General features: G+C 54.2%; 4 protein-coding genes across 4 annotated transcripts; 2 read left to right on the forward strand and 2 right to left on the reverse strand.

The window, feature by feature from the left end:
* Positions 1 to 363: 363 nt before the first annotated feature.
* Positions 364 to 1,615, reverse strand: MYCGRDRAFT_98589 (uncharacterized protein; the record flags this gene model as incomplete). The annotated part of the gene is made up of 3 exons (XM_003857216.1): positions 364 to 675; positions 731 to 1,507; positions 1,562 to 1,615. 3 exons carry the CDS (start codon positions 1,613 to 1,615, stop codon positions 364 to 366), a joined length of 1,143 nt encoding a protein of 380 aa, XP_003857264.1.
* Positions 1,616 to 1,898: 283 nt separating this feature from the next.
* MYCGRDRAFT_33741 (uncharacterized protein) lies at positions 1,899 to 2,743 on the forward strand (the record flags this gene model as incomplete). Its single annotated transcript, XM_003856355.1, has 2 exons — positions 1,899 to 2,027; positions 2,087 to 2,743. The coding sequence occupies 2 exons, from the start codon at positions 1,899 to 1,901 to the stop codon at positions 2,741 to 2,743; spliced, it is 786 nt and encodes a 261-aa protein (XP_003856403.1).
* A 2,252-nt stretch (positions 2,744 to 4,995) lies between these two features.
* Positions 4,996 to 7,724, reverse strand: GTE2401 (transcription initiation factor; the record flags this gene model as incomplete). The annotated part of the gene is made up of 1 exon (XM_003857215.1): positions 4,996 to 7,724. One exon carries the CDS (start codon positions 7,693 to 7,695, stop codon positions 4,996 to 4,998), a length of 2,700 nt encoding a protein of 899 aa, XP_003857263.1.
* Positions 7,725 to 8,561: 837 nt separating this feature from the next.
* On the forward strand, positions 8,562 to 14,215 carry MYCGRDRAFT_107339 (uncharacterized protein; the record flags this gene model as incomplete). Its single annotated transcript, XM_003856356.1, has 9 exons — positions 8,562 to 8,596; positions 9,152 to 10,562; positions 10,814 to 10,847; positions 10,948 to 10,955; positions 11,129 to 11,149; positions 11,252 to 11,256; positions 11,650 to 12,340; positions 12,395 to 12,625; positions 13,040 to 14,215. The coding sequence occupies 9 exons, from the start codon at positions 8,562 to 8,564 to the stop codon at positions 14,213 to 14,215; spliced, it is 3,612 nt and encodes a 1,203-aa protein (XP_003856404.1).
* Positions 14,216 to 17,464: the final 3,249 nt, after the last annotated feature.

Raw genomic sequence — 17,464 nt, forward strand, 5'->3', positions numbered from 1 at the left:
ACGCTGCAGCGACAACGGCGAGCTCAGGTGTGCCAATGACGGAGCCGCATTCCAGGTCTGCGATAATGGCGGGTGGGTCGCAATGGGCAATGTTGCTGCTGGTACGACTTGCTCGAATGGAGAGATCGTGGCTGCATGAAGCCCTCCTCCTCACCGAGTCTTCTTCAATACCACATTTTGATTGATTGATAGCGTTCATGGCATGGTATAGGAAACCGGCTTCTTTGATAGCCGACTGGAAGATTTTATGATGGATGATCTGATGATGATGATTGTAATGATGGAGACACAGAACAAACATATTTTATAGATTTACAAGACCAAACTTCAATGATACGATACAATAAGCCTCTTTTCACCCATCTACTGATTACTGCTGTCAATCACAACCTTCAAGACCAACTTCCCATCCGCATCTTTCGTCTTGCCGGCCATCTCAAAAGCTTTCTCGGCTTCAGCAAGACTTGAGAAGCGATGTGTTACCAGTTTTGAAAAGTCTGGTCCATCCGCCGACTTCATCGCTTGCTGCACAATCTCGATGCTCTCTTTGTACGTGTTGGCGTAGCGAAAGACACCAACAATGTCCACTTCTCGTAACGCTGCCGCTCCGAGAGGGATGGTCTGGATGGGATGACCCATTCCTACGAGCATCAATCGACCGCCTGGTTTTGTTGCCTGAAAGCACAAAGTCAGCATACTATCAAAACCAACCATTCACACGCCAACTCACGTAGATTCCCGCCTGCACACAAGCTGGCACACCCGTACACTCAAACACAACATCCACCTCTCCCAATCCATCCACCTCCCCGACCTCCTTCGCCACCTCCTTCGCAATGGCCAAACTCTCCTCCGTGTCCTTCCCTCGCTTCATCGGCACCACATAACTCTGATCAGCAAACCCGTTCTCCACCGCAAACCTCAATCTTCCCTCGTCAATATCCGCAATCACCACCTTCCCCGCGCCCTTCACCTTCGCCACAGCCGCACAAAGCAATCCCACCGCTCCCGCACCAAACACAACCACCGTCGCTTCCGATCCCACATCCTTGATCAGACTCCTCCGCCACGCGTGCAGCGCTACACCCAATGGCTCTAGCAGAGCTCCGACATCTAGGGACACATCGTCGGGGAGTTTATACACCCACTCCGCCGGGTGGTTGATCCTCTCCTGCAGCGTTCCCTGGAAATGCGGAAACGCCTTGCCGCTACTCCGGAATTTAACGTCTTTGCAGATGTTGTATCGTCCCTGCTTGCACCTTTGACATGCCCCGCATGGAATTCCGACTTCGAGAGCCACGCGGTCGCCGGGTTGAAGATGGGAGACAGATGAGCCGATTGAAGTTACGATGCCAGAAGACTCGTGCCCGAGGGAGAGGGGTTCCCGGACTAGGATGTCGCCGTTGCGGAAGTGGGAGTAGTAATGCAGATCTGAGCCGCAGAGACCGGTGGAGGAGATGGCGATTTGGACTTCGTTCTCAGCGGGAGGGGAGAGTGTCCGAGATTCCTGGAAGCAGAATTAGATCGGATATTTTGTTCATGATGGATGGAGGCTTCTTACAAGGCGAAGGTCTTTCGCGGCATGGAGGACGGAGGCTTGGATTGAGGTTGTCATTTTGGACGTTTCGATGAGTGGAAGGAACACGATGATCAGGAGACGTGTAGAAGAAGAGAAATTTTCACAACATGAACTGGGATATGCCGGGCGTTTTGTTCACGCGGTTTGATCGAGATATATTTCCATGCATGGATCCAATGTGTTGGAGGGGTCGCCGTCGGCGTTTGAGTCGGCAATTGAAGGCAGTGGCGGGGCAGGTGCGGTATAAATAAATATGGACGACTTCCTTCCGACGACAACAACATACAGTCATATCAGAAAGACACAGATCGTCGCCAAGATGGGTTCAATTCAGCAGATGTTCAGCCTCGAAGGCAAGACTGCCCTCGTTACGGGCGGAACGAGAGGAATCGGACAATCAATGGCCATTGCCCTCGCAGAAGCAGGAGCAGACATCCTACTCGTGCAAGTAAGTGGTGACCAACGAGCAGACGACTTGCCAATGTTCAATACTGACCTTCATTCCAGCGCGACGATTCAAATCAATCCACGAAACAAGCCATCGAAAAGCTGAACCGAAAAGTCCAAATCTACACCGCCGACCTGGCCTCCGCCTCCTCCATGTCCTCTCTCCTTCCCAAAGTCCTCGCCGACGGCCATCAAGTCCATATCCTGCTCAACTGCGGCGGCATACAAAAACGACATCCAGCCGAACAATTCCCCGACGACGACTGGAACGCCGTGCTGCAAGTCAACCTCAACGCCGTCTTCACCCTCTCCCGCGACGTCGGCGCTCACATGCTATCCCGGGACGCCGACGAGTTCGGCCGGAGAGGAAGTATCATCAACATCTGCAGTCTACTGTCCTTCCAAGGCGGCATCAATGTTCCCGCCTACGCAGCGAGCAAAGGCGGCGTCTCGCAACTGACCAAGGCGCTGTCAAATCAATGGGCGGCCAAGGGCATCAGCGTCAACGGTATTGCTCCGGGGTACATCGCAACGGATATGAATGAGGCGTTGATCGCGGACGAGAAGCGAGCGCAGTCGATCTTGGAGAGGATTCCGGCCGGAAGATGGGGCAGTCCAGATGACTTCAAGGGGAGCGTGGTGTTTCTGGCGAGTCGGGCGAGTGCGTATGTTAGTGGCGAGATCTTGACGGTGGACGGTGGGTGGATGGGAAGGTAGTCAATGAATGCGCAAGACTACTTTCGAATTGGCCGATCTCGGGAGAAGCTGGTGTATTCAGATCTGTTACTTGCCGAGTCGCGGTCTTGGTCTCTCTCTAGAGTGACTCGACAAGACTCCCAGATGCCGGCACATGCTTAAAGGCGATACTCGAGATGCGTCTTGTGCTAACTAACATAGAGTCTCGTGCTAACACTTCTTCGAGGACTGCTAAACAATGGAACATATAGTCTCGTGCTAACACATGTCCGAGTACTACTCGGCAAACACTCGCATGTGCTAGCATATAATCACCAACGATACTCGATAATCACTCGCACATGTACCATCTAGACTCGATAAACACTTGCACGTGCACTACTTGACAAACATCTGCCAACGAGTCCGTGAATATCTGTATCTCCTGATCCTGATCCTGATAGGAGTAATCTAAGTCAAGTCCGTGCCTCCCCTCCATGTCGGTCCATTGTTCTATTCTTGACCTGAATGTCCCACCCCTGGACCCCACTCTTACACCTCACTCCCTCCCCTCCAGCAGCTACTCTACCATCGACATCTTCATTGTACGGACATCCTGCCCGACTCCGCCGGTAATCTCCAGCAATAGCCAATCCGCCTGGAATGAATCGACATTACGTACCGTCAGCCCTCTGGAAACTCCTTACCCCTACCGACCTCATCACAGCTCTCGACCAAGGTACTTTCGGGCGTGGTTCATGACCTTAATTGACGACCGCATCTGGTACCTATTGGCGCTGCCATACCTCCGTCGACAACTCATCCACGCACTTCAGGACGGAAGACTGCGAAATTGGCCAAGGTAGCTCGACCTGCGAATTCCCTCGCCATTATTTCCTGACCCGCTACATCAACCATCTTGGCCGTGTACTCCTCGCACTTGTCTCTTCGCAGATCTTCCAGGAACATACACTCCTCACCACTCACAACAACATCACAGTCTTCTACAGCGCATTCTCATCGATGACTGTGCAAAGGCATACCCAGCATGTCCATACACTCAAGCGCCCAGGTTGGCGACTTCATCACTGTTGCTATCCCTGCGACAGCGCACCGCCGTCACCGAGCGCATATTGGATAGTCGCCATTCATTGCGCGTCACCTCCCTCGTCAAAGCCATGGGCAAGTACACATCCTTTTGATGAATGACCGCTCCGCCCTCCTCTCCACCCGTCCGACAGCCTCGCCGCCATCGAGCCGGCTTCCACACAGCTGAACGGTCAATCTGTCTCTGAATATGCTTACACTGCCTTCTCTAGTTCATAAATCCGAGCCATATCGGCACATCACAGCGTGCCTGCTAAAGGCTGACACAGCACGACCAAGATGCAACTCACCGCTTGAAGCATGTCCAAACGAGCAAGACAAGATCTCGAAGAATCGCCACCTTGCGACCATTCTGGTCAGCCTACGTGGCCACCTCCTCGATCTGACTTCCAACTCGCCTGGGTGCCTACCGGACTTGATGGACACCCTGGCCCATGAAGTAACCACAAGACTACAACAAGAACTCTTCTCTATGGCACAGGACTATGGCGCCACCCAGTTGAACGCCGATGCTGGACCATATGGACAAGAGACGTACCTTGATGACTGTATACATTGCTGACAAGCCTACATCGCTGATGGACCTTGATGATACAACACATATAACATACTGGACGGCTTGGCAAGTCATCGACAAAGACCAACCAGCGTAGACAAGGACGAACTCGACAGGAGCCATCGTCGATATGGGTCAAAGTCGACAAGGACTGACGTCGATATGGATACCAACGTCGACATGACCATGGACCGACGCACACTGATGCGGACTTTTGAAACAGCCCGACCGTGGACACACATTACAAAAGCAGGAAGACGAAGCAAGACAGACCAAGTGAGGAGGCAGAAGAATCGCTTTGATATCTCCTATTTCATGCAATGCATCGCCACCACCACCGTCGGGTTGACACTCCACAACGAACGGCTTGGTCCAAAACAACAACAACGTACTCGTACACGCCACCTCGACTGGCTCATCAGCTCTCGCAAACGACATATCATCGTCATTCCATTGGGCTGTCGTCAGCCCGTCGCCGGTCTGTCTCTCGATTCGCTTTTCGTACTCGTGGTAATCATCACGCCAGGAGCAAAAAGCAAGCAACACCCATTCCCATCGAACGATCCGAACCCCTTTCCGGACCACTCACTGCCAAGAACACATCAACCAAACCATTCTTCTGGCTGCGCAACTACTCCTCCTCGGACTCTTCGGACTCCTCATCGCCAGACGAGTCCTCATCCTCCTGCTTCGGCACAACGTACCCACCACCGACACTCTGGCCTCCATTAGCGGGACCCTGGAACTGTGCCAGTTGCTTCTGGATATTCGAGATCGCATCTTGCTGCTCCTTCTTGCCCATCGGCCGATGCTTCTTGCGCTTGCCACCGGCGCCACCACGCTTGCCACGCTCAGACGGCTCGAACTCGTCGTCCTCGTCCATGACACCACCAGCATCATCGGGAGAGATCTGTCTCTGACGTGCTCTCGGATTGCCAAAGATGGAGCGCACGTACGCAAGCAGCAAGGCCTGGACCTCGTTGGGAAGGTCGTCGATTTCGAGCTCCATCTCATCTTGCTCAGCGTACTTCTTACAGTTGGAGGTGATGATGTTGGTGAGTTGCTCGACTTGCGCACCGTCCATGTTGCCGACCGCCTCGGAGATTTCTTGCTTCTCCTCGTAGGTCACAATTTTGGTCTTCTTGGGAGGCTTCGAGGTCTTTGCGGCAGGGAGCTTGGTCTTGGTGGAGGCACCGCCGGACTTCTTCGTACCGCCCTGCTTTGGAGCTTTGGTCTTCTTGGTCTTCTTCGTCGGCGGGGCGTTTAGTCCAGCGAGAGCGTTCTGCATGTCCGCCAACTGCTTCTGCAGCGCGCGGATAGCCTGGCTCTTCTCATCGCCGTCATCCTCTTCTTCCTCTTCTTCCTCCTCGCTCTCCTCCTCCGCGGACGACTCTCCACGCTTCGAATTCGCCCGCTCCTTCTTCTCCCACTTGTCCTTGTCACGCCACAGAGACTCGAAACTACGCTGGAGGGCGATGCCCATATCACGCACCGGGTTGCCGACCGGGTTGAACGAGATGCAGTTCTCAATCATGAGGTCGAAGTCCTTCTTCACCTCCGACGCCTTGCCGTACAGACCCTGCTTCATCTTTTGAGTCATGGTGCCGAGGTCCATCGGGTGCTTGATGATCTGACGATAGTTGGGGATGTTGAGAGCCACGGGGTCGACGGGGGCGAGGAAAACACTATTTTGAGCGCCATATTGCGGACCGCGGATCTGTTGCAGGACATGCTCGGCGAATTTGAGTTCGAGTTGATGCTCCTTTCTCTTGGGCATCGCGTATGCGACCTCCTTGGGTGGAGGAGGCTTGATCGCACGGGCTGGCCGGTTCGCGCCGGATTCGCGGCGAATTTGAGGAGTTCCGTTCGACTGCAGAGCGAATGACTCTGTAGCGGGGACTGGAGGCGGTACAGCTCGCGGCTCTCGACGCTGCGCAATGTTGGTCGCAGGCTTCGGAGATGCTTTCTTCTTTGGCAGAGCTGCTATATCTGCGCTTGGCACACTCTCCATCATCCTACGAAAGTACGCCTCCATCGCCATCGCCATCTGTGTGATTGCATGCGCGGACCCGTTGAAGGTGCGGGTGTTGTTGACGATAAGATCGAAGTCGTCCGCAAACTCCTGTACAGTCGCATACTGCCCGGCCTTCAACTTCTGATCCATCGTACCAAGGTCCATCGGTTGTTTGATGACCTCTGGATACGACGGAATGCCGAGAGCAACGTAGTCGACAGGGCTGGAGAAAGGACCGGAGTTTTTCGTCTTCTTGAGGTTCTTCATCTTGTCTTGCAAGAACGTCTTCTGCAGTGCTGTCATGGGTTTTGTGTCATACTGCGCGGTTGCTTGCGCGGGCGCAGCTGATGATGACGAGGGAGCGGCAGGAGGTGGGATAGAGGTTGGAAGGGCTTGTGTGGATGGCTGTGAGGACTCCATTGGTGCATCTGCGGCGTTCTCGATGGAGGGTGGAGGTTGAGCTTCGATCGATTCGATCGTTGGTTGCGCATCGGCTTCAGCGGACGTGCCGTTGATTGATGTTGAGGGTAGTGGTGGAGGAACTTCGGGAAGTGCTGCTTGCGATGTTGAAGCCTCCGGTTCCAACGCCGCTGAAGATGAAGGAGGAACTTCGGAAGGAGGTGCTTGCGGTATTGAAGCCTGCGACTCTGGTGCCGCTGAATCTGCTGGAGGAAGAATGTCGGAAGGTGCCGCTGGCGGTATTGAAGAATGAGGCTCCGATGCCGCATCGCCGCTGAGAAGAGGATCTGCTGAGCTGGTCTCAACTGGTGTCGCGACATCGGTGAATATTGCAGTCTGTTCCTGTTGCGGCTCGAGCTCAGGCTCGGGATCGTTGGCGTTCGCGATGGGCAGAGAGGCGTCTTCTGCCGCACTGGCATCGACGCCGTCGAATCTGCTGCGCTTGGCCGCCGGCTCCTCCGCTTCCTCGCCATCGTCCTCCTCTCTCGGCCGCACAAGACTCGACTCAACAACAGGTGCAGGGACTGGTACTGACTCATCCACCAACGTAGGCGCAACTTCCGACAACCCCTCCGGCGCAGACTCGACCTCCACATTTCGATCCTCAGCCTCGGTCATCTCCACATCAACATTAGCATCGGAAGACACAAGAGGTTCATCCGGTGGAGGGGTTGGATGTGAAGTTGGTGCGTCCTTGGGGTTAGGGAGAAAGTCCGCAACAGATGTGATGCCCGACGCAACGTCTTCAACAGGTTTGAGGGAGGTGGGCTGGGAATCTTGTGTTACCTCAATTTGATCAACCGGCAGCGCAGAGTTATCCTCGAATGCGGTGGTGTTTGCGCCTTGGTCGCTCGACATGGTGTCTTGTTGTTGATGTTGATGATCTCTGTTGGGGATGGTTGATCAGTAAGAGATGGTTTTTGTGATGGAAGTCGTCGATGTAGGAAGAAAGGAAGAAAAGAACAAGAGGTGGAAGAAGAGGAAGAATACCAAAGAAGGCGCCAGGCAGCAGTGAATTGCGAAAGGTGAAGCATGGACTTACCCATTAGTGACCGGTGCATCACTCGATGAAGCTCCATTCACGAGCTCAGGATGCGCAGCTTCTGATGACATGATGGCAAGAAGTCGAAGTGAATTGAAGGGTGCCGGAAGAGGTTGACACGTGATATCGCGCGCTTGGATGTTTTTCAATGCGCCGGGGTGAATCACGCGACGATGCGATCGAAAGTGAGGTTAATTAAAAGGCCGGAGAGTGTCGTCGGCGGAGATGCACGTGTTGTGTTGGATGAGTCAGGATTGTGGTAGGGTGTGGTGGCCGCGGATGTGGTCGTGGAATTGCGGAGCGCGTTTCGGCAGCTGAAAGGAATTGGGAAAGGAAGAGCGTAGCTTGTCAAAAGAAGATGAAGGTCGAATAAAAAGTTGCTTCGACTTTCGGTTCGGGTAGACTAGGCTGAAACAGGGATAGTGCTTGCCGCTTGAAAATCGAGGGCCGTTTTGAAAAGTGTTGATTGAACGAACGGAAAGCGATCAAGGAAGCGCGCGTACAACAACGCGAGCGAAGTGCAGTATTTGTATCGTGACAACGAGGTTCAAGTGAGGCTCGGATGATGTTCCATCGCCGTGTCGACCGTGGAAAGAGCAGTTCTTGAGCCTTGGTCGAACGGGTCTCGGTACCACGTGATGCGCGAAAAGCGACCGGGGGTCCAAACGAAAGTGGCCCAAAGATGGCCGTGGTGGCGGGGAGTGCCCTGAATTCCAGGTTTGTGAGAGACCACCACCGTCGCAGCGTTTCGACCTGTGAGGGCGGGACGATGACTGCGGTTTGTAAAGGAAACGAAGAGAATGGAGGAAACACCGAGGGGCGCTCTCCGTAGACATTGACTGTGGCTTTCGGATCCTTGTCATTGGCTCATCTCGCTGGCCCTTGTCGAAGTGACCCTTGCGGATTGCGATTGATCACTTCCACTCGATGTCGTCTTCACCGTCGCGCCGTGATGCCCGACTTGTGGAAGCGGACATTGAATAATATAGTGATCGTGTGTTGATATGATCAGTGGGATTCGCGGCCCTTCGGAGGATGTCGTTGATGCTCGAGTTGATGTAATCAAATGATCGTCGCAATCGATGGGAGCAAGCCAAGCATTTTATCGAAAAGCACCCGCGCTTCGGGCTTAGCTCGTCTGACCGATTATGTGCTAACCTGGAAAAAAATCCTACGAGAGAGAATTCACCGAGACGCCATTCGACGACGGAAGCTGTACAGCACTTCACCACCACATTCATCACCTGATCGATACCACCACATTCACTACAGTCGTCATCCTTCCACAAGACATGCCGTCGGAATGAGCACTGCCAAACGATCCCGAAGGCGCGGTGCCGAAGCCTCTCCACCGCCAGCATCCAAACGACTAAAGTCCTCTCACGTGCCCGCACCGCAAGCTGGAACTGGACTCGGCTTCCTCGTAGATGAGAATGCTCGTGCTGGGAAGAAGCTCAATGCGAAATTAACCAATGGCATTCCACAATCCAAATCGAACCGTGTGGACGATTCCCGTGCGGCGGTAGCAAGAGATGTCGAGAGTCTGGACTCGGATGATGAGGAGGACGTTGGAGGGAAGCCGGCGCCAGAGGTTATTGAGCTCTCCAGCAATAGTGAGTCCAGCGAGCTCGAAAGTGATGAGGAGGAAGAAGCGCAGCCGAAGCCTGTGACGAATGGACATCACATCGAGCAAGAAGAGCAGGATGTCGACATGCAAGACGAAGACGATACAGGAGATGCCACATTTGGAGACTTACTTCAAGCTCGACACCCACAACCTATCGACGTATCAAAAGCGCTCCAATCCGTCGGCTCGAATTCTCGCAGCCTCGTCCCTTCATCCAACAATCAACTCCGCGCACCTCTCAATTCCGCAAGTTTGGGAGTAGTCCTCACCCAAGCTCTCAAGACAAGAGACAAGGACCTCCTCGAAGACTGCTTCCGCACAAACGACGTCCAAAGCATCAAAGCCACCATTCAACGCCAGCAATCTTATCAAATCGCCACTCTCCTCGAACTCATCGCCGAAAGAATACACAAACGTCCAGGCCGGACCGGAAAACTCATGACGTGGGTACAGTGGTCGCTGGTCTCTCATGGTGGCTACCTAGCGAACCAACCCGAGCTCATGAAGAAGCTCAAGTCACTCGGCCAAGTCGTGCGCGAGCGCGCAAACGGCCTGCAGCCACTTCTTCATCTCAAGGGAAAGCTCGATCTCCTCAGCGCGCAGTTGGAATACAGGAAAAGATTACAAGCCGACTCCCGAGCGACAGGCACGAATGATCAAGACGGGGAAGAAAATGTGCTATACATCGAAGGTCAAGACAATGACTGGTCAGACAGTGACGACGCGGTGGAAGGCGCGAACGGGGGTATCCAGGCACGAAAACGCTCAAAGGTGCTGCAGATCAAGCAGAACGACGACGATGACAGCTCCGTGGATGAGGATGACGAGGACGAGCTCGATGGACCAACGGGAGCGCTCGGCGATGCGCTGGGAGACGAAAGTTCCGGCGACAACGAGGACGACTCGGATGGAGAAGGGCTGCTGGATGTCGAGGCGGAAGAAGCTTCAGGAGACGACGAGGATGAGAGTGAGAGCTCGAATGATGATGCACCGAGTGTGGTGTCTTCGGAGGAGGAGGATGACAGTTCGGATGGAGGCGAGGAGGAGGTCCCGGCAGTGAGGCAGCCGAAGCCGAGCACGCTGAATCGGAAGAGATGATGTGTGGGTGTGCACTGTGCAGGGCGTTTGAAGGCTGGGCATGTAGAGATGGATTGGGGATGGATACATAGTGTATACTTTTTTCACATTGGATTCGGCATGGTACATGTGAGTTCATCCGGCCGTACATATGTTGGTCAAGTTGACAGTACAGGACGAGCCAGATACTCGTCCAGATACGATAGAAGATGTGCTAAATAAGCGTAAAGGTCAGCCGGCGACACATGCTAGATTGGCGTGCAGGTAAGTTAGCATGTCACGCTATCAATCGTGCTGGCAAGCTGGCAAAGCATGGCAGATACTCGTGCATGTACGATAGCAGGACATGCTACTAGTCGTACAGATCAGTTGGTAAGACATGCTAATTAATTGTACAGGTCAGTTGACGTGCCATTCAAGATAGTCGTGCAGGAAAGATAAAAGGGCAAGCTATTCGTCGTGCACGTCAGTTGGCCGGACATGCTAAACAAGCGTACATGTAGGTTGGCATATCATGCTAAAAAGCTGTACTTGTAAGATGATAGGACGTCTTCTTACTCGTACGGGTCAGTTGGCTAGACGTGCGAAAATAGTCGTGCAGGTCAGTGAGCAAGACATGCTAATAGGCGTGCAGGCAAGATGATGGGACATGCTTGCCAGGCCTATAGCTACGGTATGTCGTCTTCAAGAAACGTCCACCAGCTCGACTTTACTTCCTGGTCATCAGTCTCGCGGGAGCACATGAGAAGACGACAAAGCGGACTGTCATGAATGAGATCACACAAAGAGGCACAATGAGCCTTGTAACATGTCATTCACGTTCGTCTTTGTGTCGATCAGAAGCTCTTTGTTGTCGATTGAACAGACTGCACTGGCAGATATACCTCCATTCACTCGCACCGCGTGATCGACTGGTGGACAAACATTTCCTCGAACCGCCCCTTGATCGAAACACACTCCGAGTTGCTCTTAATCAATTTCTACGACAGCAAGCAAACAACCCTTTCTAGCGACGAGACTCACATCTGAAAGCAGTCGACCTACCACGGTGAGACATGTCTTCTAGTATCCACAGGAAGTCCTCGCAAATGTTCGCGCGGCTGGAACCGTCGAACAACACCACAACCACTTCCCAAATGACGCCACGCAGCTCCAACGACAACTATCAAGAAGCGCGCGAATATCCATCTCCTCCCCGCCGCGAACGAAAGAGTATGTTCCTCGACGAATTGACACGAGATGAAACACGGCCTGATCCCGTAGAGAGCAGCCAAGCGCAAAATCAAGGTGAGCCGCAAGCAATACAGCAGCACAAAAAAGAAGAACAAGATGCGCCCGAGAATGAAGAAGAAGAAAAAGAAGATGACGACCTCGCCATCACACTCACCGAGCTCCGCACCACCAACCCATCCATCACCTTCTCCCGCCTCGGATCGCCCCTGACTTCCACTTTCACCACCATTCCGCTTGCATCCCCTCTGCCGCCTTCGCGATCATCTCATGCTTCAGATGGCGAACATCTCACACGAAGGAATTCATTCGACCTCATCTTCGCCCAGGCGTTGGAGAATGAGGATGAAGCACAAGTGATAGCGGAAGTGAGAGGGTTGATTCGACGAAGCGTGACGCCGCCCGACGCGTCGACGAGTATTGCGGAGGTTCCGAGGGCGTGGAGGAAGGGCGACGGTGGGAGAGGGAGAGATGTGAGGGAGGAAGGATTTGAGATGGTGGATTTGGAGGCTGGACGGGATGGAAAGGTAGGGAGAAAGAGGGCGAAAACAGTGATGGAGGATAAGTGTAGTGTGATGTAGACTTGGTTCTCTGAGCAGAGGAAGGAAGATGTACTTGACTGTTTTGGGTGGTATGATGTGTCCTTGAGTATCGCTGTGAGTCCGCGGAAAGATGAGGAAAGCTGCTTCCCGTCTGTTCCGATCGACCGTGCAGAGGTCGCGACACCGGGGTTGAAGAAGAATGCCACGTCTGCAGGCGGCTTGCTTACGTGGAGGAGGCTGAGTGAGGCGAGCGACAAGGATGAAGGTGAGGTGAGTAATAAGTTACCAAGGATGGAGGTGTGAGAGCTTTTGAAGCAAGAAATGTAAGAACAAGATCCCTCTTCTCATCCAAAGTCCAAGTCCAACAAGTCCCGGGGAATGTTTCTCGGGTCTGCGGCAACACGCAAGCCGATCAAGAGACCACCGAAAGACGTCATGTCGCTCTCTCTCACCTCCCATTCCCCTCCTCCACACGCTCGGGCAGGCTGGAACTTCCGCGACATTCGTGCTGCGAGACTCCACCGTCGACAGTCATATCAATAAGAATAGCAACACCTCATACCAGACTCTGAAACATACCGGGGAAGACGAACGACCGAACACGATGCCGCTGTAACCCAAACCATTCACGACGAGAGCCGATCATTACGCGACCACATTGCACATATACACCATACCTCGAAGATGACGCTCCACCTCAACCTGCCCGGTAGCCATCATCGCAGCGCCGCCCAACAAGAAGAACTCCGCGAGGCCCGCCGCCAACTGAAAGAGAAGATCCGCAACGATTGGGACTATCCACCTTTACCCGCACACCGCTCTTCCGGCAGACATCCTCCCGGTACAGCATCAGATCCAACCGCTGTCGCAACAACAACGGAAATCGAGGACAGAATCGCCGGCTTCCGCTTCCATACCCCACCATCTGCTTCTGTACCAGGTGAAAATGGACGACCAGCGGAGGGAAGTGCAGCGTATGTTTTAGGACTGGACTTTGAGCCGACGGAATGGCGCGCACGAGAAGACGGATCGGAAGATGACGACGAGGACAGCAGTTCAGCGGACACAAGGACAGGAGGAACTGTACACAAAGGCAAGAAAAGCGGTGAGTCCATCCGCTTCGATCGGCCGGACAGTGTCGCAGCGGAATTGGAGGAACGGAGACTAGTAAGGAAGAGGAGGCGACTAGGTATGCTGGAAGAGGAAGTCCAGTCCAATGACGGCCTGGCGCACTGGTTACGACGGAGGGATGTATGGTGTTGCGCAAGAGGCGCAGAGGAGGTGAGGAGTGTGGAGGAAGCACAGAGCCATGCCGGCGCACAGCACTCGAGGACGACGACATCCTCCTCCTCCTCCGCAGCGGCCTCCATGACTTCAGCATCCAGCGCCCGTTCCTCCACCTCCTCCACCTCGCCTCAATCCAACGCCGCATCCCTCAACACGCCCATAACCACGCCCTCCACCTCTCCACCAATCCCGGACTCCACCCAAGAACCGACCACCACCCTCCCCCCATCCCTACAACCCATCCTCCTCCCCATAGCACCACCTCTCCTTCCCTCCCATCCCGTCCGCACGCGTATCACCCCGGCTCAACATCCCGAAATCTACTCCAAGATCATCCTCCAATCGCGAACGCCCTCCGTGCCCATCAACCTCCAGACTCTCATCCGCGCGCTGGTACAAGGCTGGATCAGCGATGGCGAGTGGCCGCCGAAACCGGGGGTCGTAGAGAGGAGTTTTGCCCGACGGAAGTTGAAGGATGGTGAGGGGGTGGGCAGTGTGGTGAAAGGAGGGATTAGGAAGGTCTTGAGGATGACGGGCGTTGGAGGTGGGAGTGGAGTGGATGTTGTCAAGTAGGGTGCGTGTGTCATGTGAGATGAGATGGTGGGCGCGTTCTGAAATTGCGTGTTAGCTTGAGTTGTACATAGAGCGAGGCGCGGCGTATCATCCATTTGCGCGCTTTATTGCATTTCCTTCAACGTAGAGACCGACTAGACGGGAGCGAGAATAACCCATGGTCGAAGGACATTGCGTTTTTATACAGAAACAGACCCTTTTCGGTCAGCAAATGAATTGAATGTGATATCTTCATTCAGCAATGAGAGGAATCACTGCAAGAATCCCAAAGCATGCAAGCTCGCTTATGGTGTGCGCGCCCATCTCTATACTGTATGGGTGAATGCTATGTCCATCTTAAATAAAACTGCTCTTTCTGAGTCCGCTCTGAGCTCTGAAGCTGCGCCCTCTACATCCTTGTTAAGGTCCTCTCTCGACATTTATCTCTATCGTATCAGTCATATACATTCATCATTATTAATAATACACCACGCTGTGGTTTCCATCATTTCCCTTTTCCCCGACGCCCAACACGATAAAAGGAATTAGCTGCATGGTATGTGCACGCTGTTGCTTTTGAACAAAAAAAGGAAACAGGATGATGAGGGGTTGAAAAACGAACATCAAGCCCACCCCTCCTGCGCCATGAGTTTGCGAACCGCTTTCGCATGCAGCTCTGTCTCGCGTCTTAGAGATTCGTCCGAGCCTCGCGGTCTTGTTCTCGTCTCCTCGGCATCTTCTGACGGTGGCGGCGGAGGGTTCCTCGGCAGTGGGACCACTGACGAGGTCCGAGGAGGGCGTTGAACTGCCGCAGGAGCTACAGGGGCGGAGCGTGTAGGCGCAGATGGGAAGGAGTCGAGTTGAAGGTCGAGAGAGTGGACATCCAGTAAGTCGGCGGCGAAGGATAAGCGAGCGGAGGGAATTGGAGGAAGGCCGTTGATAGCGGGAGCGGTCGGCATCGTGGTGGAAGTGGGGAGAGTCGATTGAGCCGGCAACGCTGGCTTGGCTCCGAGTGTTGGCGGTGGAATTGGGACAGGCTCGCTAGCCTTCGTGGTGGATGGCTTGAGGGTGTCAAAGCTCGGGAGCTGGAGTTGTAGGTCCGGTCGCTGAATGACAGACGCGGCTCCGCTGGCGATTGAGGATTCATATCCGGGTATCTTTGGTGAGGGATGATGTGTGCTCAGCGCTGAAGATTGCGTGGGAGGTTGTCTGGGATTCATGGGTGATGTCGCTGGCCTCAGGTCTGCAGCTGATTTTGACAGCTTTACAGTCGATTCTGTAGTGTGCGGAACAGGTGACTGTGCCCGCTTCGGTGAGTCGGATATGCCCGACTTCTTGTGTACCACCGACTCTCGGCTTTTCGCCCCGCGTAAATCGAACAGTCTGCTTCCCAGCAATCCGCCGCCGCCGTTGACACTCGTCTTGGAGGCTTCGCGCTCCTCCTGCGAAACCGTGTGAACAGTTTTCGGCACATCTTTGTCTGGTGTATTAAACATGTCCTCCAAATCGGTATCCGGCGACAAACAAGCAGAGACCGAATCATCTTCCTCAGGCGTACTGATTTCATCGACGAGAGAAAGAGTAGTCTCAGCCGGATTACTCTGACTCGCTTGTCTGTCGTAGGGATATAGCCTGCGAAAGCGCGCAGACGGATGAGATTCTGAGTTATCTGCGTCGCTCGAATGGAGGTACTTCTTGGTCGACAGCGCCAAGCTTGACTGGTAACCGGTGGGCATTTCAGGGGTAGATCGACCTGTGGACGAGGCGACATGATGGTTGGAGTCGACCGAGGGTGGATAGGACCGCTTCCGGGAGTCCAGCGCCACCGATGTCATGGTAGCATTGATACCATCGCCAGGCTGCTCCGGGTTGTTTGTCTGGCTGATGAGCGCTGCAACAGCGTCTTCCCTTCGACATTCCAAAGACTTCATCTTCGCCCAGCAGATGTCCATAGAAGAATTGATAGCCACCAAAGCCAATTGGTCGTTCAGCACATGATCGAGAAAGTCAGGGGTCCTTTGCGGAGATTGGAGGGTAGTGATGATGTTGGCAGAGATTCTCTGTCGCTCTGCCCGTAGATTGGCTTGTCTCGTGCTGAGAGCTTCAGACTCTTGGTTGAGATGTTCCAAGATGCGTAATGGGCCAAGATCGTCGCGTCGGCCTGAATAGTTGTGCGGTGCGGTGCCGTTGGTCGAGGTGACGTCTGACAAATTGAAACTGCGTATCGATGGCGCTGCGCTTAGTGCTGCAACATTCGCTCTTGCGGCAGCCAACGCAGAATTGTCGAGACGCCAAACCGATGATTCTGGCATGTTCACTAGTGGCCGACCAGGCATGCCCGGTGCAGGTGAGGCGGCCAACCTTCCATTAGTGGTTACTTGCGCGGTTGAAGGCCGGTCCGCTCCTGGTGTAGTCTTTGATGCTGTTGCCAGGAATGGATCTGGTGTCACCGAACGTCGAGCAGAGAACTTGGAATCGAGAGAGGGCGGATTCGTTCCGACCGAGACTTCTGGAAGATGAAGACTGTCGGATTCCGCGAATTCTGGCTTCGTTGCGCGACCATTTTCGCGGCTCATCGCCTCCTGCTTCCGGGCAGGCAATGAGCTCGCGCGCAGCGATGTACGAGAGGCAGGCGGCGGTAGGCCTGCAGTCAAAATTACCGGTAGCTTCCTGGCGCCTCGAGGTTGGCTGTCGTTCGCGTCTGACAACAAGTCGGCACGACCGCGCGCGGCGGACGAGGTCGCTGGTTTTGCGTGTGCAACAACTGGTGTGTCTGTTGGTCGGCCGGAGGTTCCGTTAGTACCAATGGGTGCGGATCCTCCAGGTCGAATGGCTTTCGGTGGAGTAGGGGCCTCGCGTGTGGGATGTGCGGTGACTGGAGATATCGGAGGAGAAAGAGGTCTGCTCGAAGACCGTCTTGCTGATGTAGCTCGAGATCGTCCTGGTGAGGGAAATGAAATGGCCAGAGATCCATCGGCGGGCCGTGCATTGGAAACGGCTATGCGAAGATTCGGCTTGGACTTCGCACGGCCACGAACAATGGTTGGATTGCTGCTTGCAAGATTACCGTCAAGTCCAAGACCCACGGGGACCGATGCGGAGGTGGTGAGAGAGATTCCGCCAATGGCAATTCCATTCAGCGCTGAAGTCGAGTCTCCACTGCCTTGTCTCACTGCGCGCTGGGAGCGGGTGAAGGCATCTCGCGCATTGAATGTCCGTGTAGACGAAGCTGTAGGCCCATTCCTCGGAGCAAATGAATGTCCCAGATCG

The sequence above is a fragment of the Zymoseptoria tritici genome, chromosome 1, assembly GCF_000219625.1.
Source record: "Zymoseptoria tritici IPO323 chromosome 1, whole genome shotgun sequence".
Lineage (NCBI taxonomy): Eukaryota > Fungi > Ascomycota > Dothideomycetes > Mycosphaerellales > Mycosphaerellaceae > Zymoseptoria > Zymoseptoria tritici.